Consider the following 7,184-nt stretch of genomic DNA (forward strand, 5'->3'; position numbering starts at 1 on the left):
TGTCTGACTTAGTTGTGACTCGTGACCCTATTGGTGGGTGACTCACCCCGCCGTAAGTCAGAAGAAGTGTAGGTAAACAACTTATCTCTTACCGTAGTTTACCCACACTTCGTACCTCACAAGAGACGATATCTTTTTCTGGTGCTTGTCCTGCGCTCGCATAGCAGGTTGGATATCCAGGTTAATAAAAAAAAAAATCCGATAAATTTTCTAGCATGCTTTGTTTAATTCATATGTATGATATAACCTTTATCCAATTACTCGCAAATTTCTATCTCATTTTCCCTCTTTTTTGTATCTTGGTGTATCTTTTTACATTTCCTCTGGATCTTCTGATATGATCTTTTTCCAAAACCAGTGCCTTTGCCACATCAGCATCATCTCTTCTATTGGAACTCCGTTCGTTTCCGGTAGGAAAACGTACACGAAAACCGTCATTACAGTGATCCAACCGGCAAAGAACAGGAATAGTCCGAACTTCAAGCCACAAAGGAGGGAGAGGAAAGACTGTGCTATGATGAAAGTGAACAAGAGGTTGACGGCAACCGTAATGCTTTGCCCTGCTGATCGCGTTTCTAATGGGAAAATCTCGCTCGGCACCGTCCAACCGAGTGGGCCCCACGACCACCCGAATGCTGCCACGAAAAGACAGACGACGACCACGACCAAGATTGAATAACCCTTTGAGAGTTCTTGATCATTGCCAAATTTAAGCCCCAATATTATTCCCACAATCACCTGTTTCAAAGCACAAGATAGCAGTTAAAGTGAAGTCCCACAGTAGACCTTGGCTTTGATACCATGTTAGGATATATGAAACTCCTTTAAATATCCCTCTAAAAAACCCCTTTATCAAAAGAAAAAGGGAAGGTTACTACATATATACAGGTTTGACGGTCCAGGTATAGCTGATGTGAGACTCGAACACGCCCTCAAACAGAGGCTAGACGGATACATATGTCCCAATGTTCCTTTATATATACATACAAGTTTGATGGTCTGTATCTAGCTGATGTGGGACTCCAACACACCTAGAGGATAGACAATGCCCCCAAGAACATTGGTGAGGAGCATGTCTGAGTCCCTACCACCTACAATTCACAAAACATGCTCATGAAACAAGAAAAAATCTGAACCTTTTTCAACTTACCTGACAAATGATCATTTGAATTCCTCCACCAATCAGCAAAACTCTTCGACCCAATCGATCAACCGTTGCTATCGATACCAGAGTCGAAAGAGCAAGAACCGCCCCAGTTAACGCAGACGAGTACAGAGACGCGTTCCCCTTAAATCCCATACTTTGAAACAGTACAGGGGCATAAAAAAGGATAGAATTGATCCCAGTAAGGATTTGGAACATTGGCATGAAAATTGCCATCACCAACTGTGGCCTATTCCTCTTCTCCAAAATATTCCTGAAAGGATGCTTGATTGAGTTAGCCAACTCACTTGCATCAATCATGTCTTCAAACTCAGCATCAACATTTTGGGTACCTCGGATTCGTTCTAGAACTTTCCGCCCTTTTTCCTTCGAACCCTGTTCGATTAAGCTGTTTGGTGTTTCTGGAAGAAGTATGCCACCAACTGTCATCAAGATTGCTGGTGCAGCAGCTAGGCCAAGAGAGAGCCTCCATCCCCATTGATCAAGTTTACTGGTTCCATAGTTGACCATGTTTGCTGAGAAGATTCCAAGAGTAGTTGCTAATTGGAACATCATGTTTAGGCCTCCTCTGAGATGGGTGGGTGCCATTTCTGATAGATACAGTGGTATTGCCTTCAAATACAAGAAGCAAGATTGTTGTTGACATACATTTGGAAAGCTTAGTAGAATCTCTGTATTAATTTAACTTGTATAATATCATCTGAATCCCCCGTATATCCCACCTAGAGGAGGTGGGGTCGGGGTATGATGTATGCAGACCTGACACTTACCTACACTTACCTCTAAGTGTAGATTTACTGATTACCTGATTACCAAAGCCAATGCCAACACCGAGCATTATTCGGCCTAAAAGAAGCATAGCAAAGTTAACCGCAGAGGCATTGAGTGCTGCACCTGCAAGAAAAGCGGTGCCACCGCAGACTATGCTGATTCGACGCCCATAGTTACGTGTGACCGGAGATGCAAACAGTGTTGCAACCAAACCAGCCAGATACAGAGATGATGTAAATGCTGCTAGGCCTTGGTCATTGAACTTGCAGTAGTTGCTTTCATGTGAATGCATCTTCTTCTCATATACCGAGGGGAAGAACTTCTTAAGGAATGCATCCATGGATGTTACCCCTCCTGGTTACAGAATTCACCATTAGCATATACCAATGAACACACCATATTTTACCATCTTGATGTTATGAACAAGAAAACACCCAATTGATTCTTGTTCAGACCATGATGATTGGATGAGATACTTGTGGAATTCAGCTTAAAGATCATATGATCAACAAGCTGGATCACAAATTCTGGAGTATAACTTGAAGAAAAACAGAAAAGAAGAGGTTTTTGATTGAATTGATGAGAGGAATTAGAAATACCAGAAATCCCAATATCATAGCCAAAGATGGAACCTCCAACAGCTGCAACAATGCAAGCAATTATGACATAAGTTGTTACTTTCCCTTCATACTGATCTGCTCTTTCTTTAGCCACTCCTGCTGCTGTAAAAGACCCCTTGCCATCTCCACATAAACCCCCTTTCACAGAGAGAAAGAAATGATATATATATATATATATATATATATATATGTGTGTGTATATAAATATATATGTGGAGAGAGAGAGAGAGGTGTTTTAAAGAGAGACTGAAGTTTTTAAATGCAATAATTGGAACTAGTTATGATCTTGTTGAATTTGAAGTCCTAAAAATAAACAAAAATTTGCTGAAACTGAGGTCATCTTTGTGGGCTACTTTTTTGTAAATTTGTTTGAGAACAAAAAGTCAGCCTTTCACTCCAAAATATATATTTGTTATTGATTGTTTGAGAAAAAAATAGGCTTTTTTTTATAAATTAAAAAGAGTAATCGTGTAATGCAGCGAAATATATTTTGATTTTAATATTTTATTTTATTTTTTATTTCAGTCGATGTTATAGTATGATATTATGTGATTTTGAAAAGGGCGTGATGTTTTTATTTTTGAATAAAATATAAATTTGAAAATGTCATAAAAAAATGACAAAAATATATCGATATTAGTATTAAATTAACTATTTAAAATTCCTATTTTTTGTGTTTATTCACAGTTAAAATAAGATGTTTATCCTCTATTTGATTATGTTTATCCACAGTTAGTTACACAAATTTAAACATGAAGCTTTAATAAGTTGTACTTATACATAATTTACTTATAATCTTGAATTGTAAGTAATATGCATCAATATACAGTACTTCATGCATAAAAAATAATTTTTAAGAGTTTTTGTCAAATGCTTTATAATATAGTATAGATTTGTTTGAGAAAAAAAAGTCAGTATTTTTTATATTTATTTCTTTTTCTACTTCTTTTTTCAAGTGCAGGATAACCCCAAGGATTGTAGGTCCGTTGAGCGCCTCATGACTATGTCATAATAAATCCGAACACTTGCCCGGTAAATAATGGTCGTAACTATAACAGTCATAAGGTAGCGAAATTCGACAAAATGTATGTCATATATATATATATATATGTGTGTGTGTGTGTGTGTGTGAGAGATTTGAACTCTTTTAAAATAATGTCGTAATATTATTTGAATTATTATTGATTGTTTTGAAAAAGGTTAGCTTTATATATATATAGGGGAACGTTCAAATAAAAACCACCTAATTTGTACAAACCGTACAAACTTCATTCAACTAATCATAATTTTTCATTTTGTTCATTTTTTTGTAATTATGAGAGATTGATTAATCATTTTTATTGTGGATGATGTTAATCATGGATATTATCATCTTCATTATTTTAATTTTAGAGAAATACATGAAACAGTTTCATTAATTTTAGAGAAATACATGAAACAGTTTCATTAAGTAGTATATGAAACAATTTCATAACCATATATGAAACAACTTCATCAAAAAAAGTATTATATGAAACAATTTCACAAGATTAAACAATTTCATGAAAAAAATTCATAAGATTAAACAATGAAATCGACGAATGAGAGTAGTTTTTACGGTTTTTACAAATTGGAGTGGTTTTCATTTGATCGCTCCTATATATATATATATATATATATATATATTAGATAGAAAGGTATTCGTACAATACAGTGAGATACATATCGATGTTGATGTTTTTTATTCTTATCTCTATCGATGTCAGAATATGATTTTATATGGTTTTAAGAAAGCGATAATGTTTTCATTTTTGAATAAAATATAAATTTGAAGATGTCATAAAATTTTGAAAATATAACATAATATAATTTTTGGTTTAATAATATAATTTTTTACAAAGATAATAACTAAGTATTCTGTTAGTATCAATGATTATTCTAATTATATTTTAGATTTTTTTAATAATTAAACTGAGATGTTTATCATGTATTTAATTATGTTTATCTACAGTTAGTTACACGAATTCAAACACAAAGCTTTAATGAGTTATAGTTATGCACAATCTACTTGTAATATTGAATTTTAAGTAATATGCATTAATGAACAATACTTTATACATAAAAAATAATTTTTTTTAAAGTTTTTGTCAAATACTTTATAATATACATATGTGTATATATATATGTATATATATTTTTTTCAAAACAAAAATATCTATATTTTGTTCTAAGTATATGTTTTAAACTGTTTACAAATAGATATTTTAAAACATTATTTAAATAACTATCGATTGTTTTGAAACGATTAGCTTTTCAAAGTATACATATATAAACTAATCTATATTATATTATAAAGTATTTGATAAAAAACTCTTAAAAAATATTTTTTATGCATGAAATAATATTTATTGATGCATATTACTATTACAAGTAATTTTACGTAAGTACAACTTATTAAAGCTTCATTTCTAAATCCATGTAACTAACTGCAGATAAACATAATCAAATCTAAAATAAACATCCATTTTAAATATAGAAAATCTAAAATATAATTAAAATAATTATTGAGTTTTAACAGAATATTTAATTATTATCTTTATAAAAAATTGTATTATTAAACCAAAAATAAATTATTTTGTTATTAAATCTAAATTAAATTATAATATAAAATTGAATTAAAGAAATTATACCAAAAAAAAAAAACGAGAATTATTAAATAGTTAATCCGATACTAATATAGATTTATTTTTTTCAAACTTTTATACTATCTTCAAATTTATATTTATTAAAAAATAAAAACGTTATCACTTTCTCAAAACCACATAAAATCGTATTATATCGATAGAAACAAATAATAAAAACTAAACATTAAAATAAAGATTTATCTTGTTGCATTACACAAGTACCCTTCTAGTTAAAAAAATACATTCACTTGAATCAATATTTGCTGCACATTATATTACATTTTTTTAATTCAGGAGATTATTGGTAGCGTCAAGAAAATGAAGTTTACTAAGAGATAACATATTCCATTTAATGTGTGGTAACTACATATTAAGGGCATCTACAATGAAGATTTCTGTTGAGATTTCTTTTGAGGTTTTAAAAGAACTTCCACTGTGGGATAGATGTTCTTGTCCAGTCACATGTTTTTATTAGAACCCATGTGTTTGAACAAGAACTCCGGTTCTCGTATATACTCAATTTCTGTTATTATTTTTTTAATCATTCTATTTTCTTTAATAAATCTATAAAATATATAAGTTGAAATTGATACAAAAAAATATAAATTAATGACTATAAAATATTGTTTTTGTTTTTCGTTTCTTGTAAATTTTTATACAAGTTTTTGTATTAATAAGTTGATTTTTAATTATCTCGTTATATTATTATATAATTTTATTGAAGAGGTAGATAATTCGACACTAATATTTCAAGGTTCTACCCATGAATTTCAAAAATATCTTCACCAAGTTCTGAGATGAACTCAAATGAAGTTCATCATCAACTCCGCTCCGACTTGATTGAACATATTTGGCTGAACTAAGATTATGATTGATCTATATTACTATTTATTATTTAATGTTACTTTTTATAAAGATTAATATTTGTGTAATTTTTATACTTTTTTAATTGTAATATAAATTATGTTTATGTTTTTTAATTATTTTTCAAACATTAATAAAATATATAAATTAACAAATTAAAACAAAGTGTTAGTATTATTTAGCTACTATGTTCACAGAAGCAATAACTGTAAATGCGTCAGAGCAATTAGGCAATATTCAAGTGCCTAAAAAGGCAAGTTAAAAAGTTTTGTTCAGCGTTTGAGTTTGGTAAATAATACAGTTGTTATATGAGAAAATCTTCAATATATTCTTTTAAACAGAGAAAATAAAATTTGTGTTCTTTATTTTGTTTTAATAAAATTTTTATATTGTCTCTAACACAGAGAAAACAAAGAGAATTTAAGATTAAAGAAATCTTTAAAATTCTTATGTAGATAATTTTTTTTTAATCCTTTTCTACCAATAAAATTGTAGTATTATTATTTTATATAAAGTTTTTTTTTTTTTTTTAATTTTGGGATGCTAAAAATTATATAATGTCTTTTTATAATATAATTTTTATACTAAAATATTTGAAATAAAGAATTTGTTGGCGTAATTTTTTATTATAAATTTTAACTTTTTTATTTTTTTTATTTAAAAAGTTATAAAAAATTAGTTGGTATGACAACACCTTTGAACAAGGTGCGATAAATTATTTATTTTTCTTACATATAATATAATTAAATCAGACCTTTATTTATTACGATAATTGTAAGAAATTTTTATTTTAAAATATTGTTTCGTATGATTTTTTTTCTGATACTAATATTTAGGTTATATTTGGCAAACTAGCTAGTAGTTTAAGTTGGTTAATGATCGATAAATTAGCTGAGATAAGCTAGCTGATGAATAAATCATGTTTGACAAAACAAACTGATAAGAATGTAACATAATCAAAAGGGTCATCTTGAAAAATTAATCAATTATAATATTTTAAAATATAATTGAAATAATTTTTAATAATATAATATATTAACTAATATAAACAAGATGATAACAAAATTAAAAATATAATATGTTGATTAAAAAATCTTAAAT

General features: G+C 29.2%; 1 protein-coding gene across 1 annotated transcript; it reads right to left on the reverse strand.

Moving 5' to 3' along the window:
* Positions 1 to 218: 218 nt before the first annotated feature.
* LOC112502278 (sugar carrier protein A) lies at positions 219 to 2,686 on the reverse strand. The gene is made up of 4 exons (XM_025106144.1): positions 2,536 to 2,686; positions 1,971 to 2,290; positions 1,151 to 1,777; positions 219 to 738 (listed from the first exon to the last, which is right to left on the reverse strand). Exons 2-4 carry the CDS (start codon positions 2,274 to 2,276, stop codon positions 313 to 315), a joined length of 1,359 nt encoding a protein of 452 aa, XP_024961912.1. The 5' UTR covers positions 2,277 to 2,290; positions 2,536 to 2,686; the 3' UTR covers positions 219 to 312.
* Positions 2,687 to 7,184: the final 4,498 nt, after the last annotated feature.

The sequence above is a fragment of the Cynara cardunculus genome, unplaced genomic scaffold (assembly GCF_001531365.2).
Source record: "Cynara cardunculus var. scolymus isolate 2C unplaced genomic scaffold, CcrdV1 Un_Scaffold_1172, whole genome shotgun sequence".
In the NCBI taxonomy this organism is placed as follows: Eukaryota; Viridiplantae; Streptophyta; class Magnoliopsida; order Asterales; family Asteraceae; genus Cynara; species Cynara cardunculus.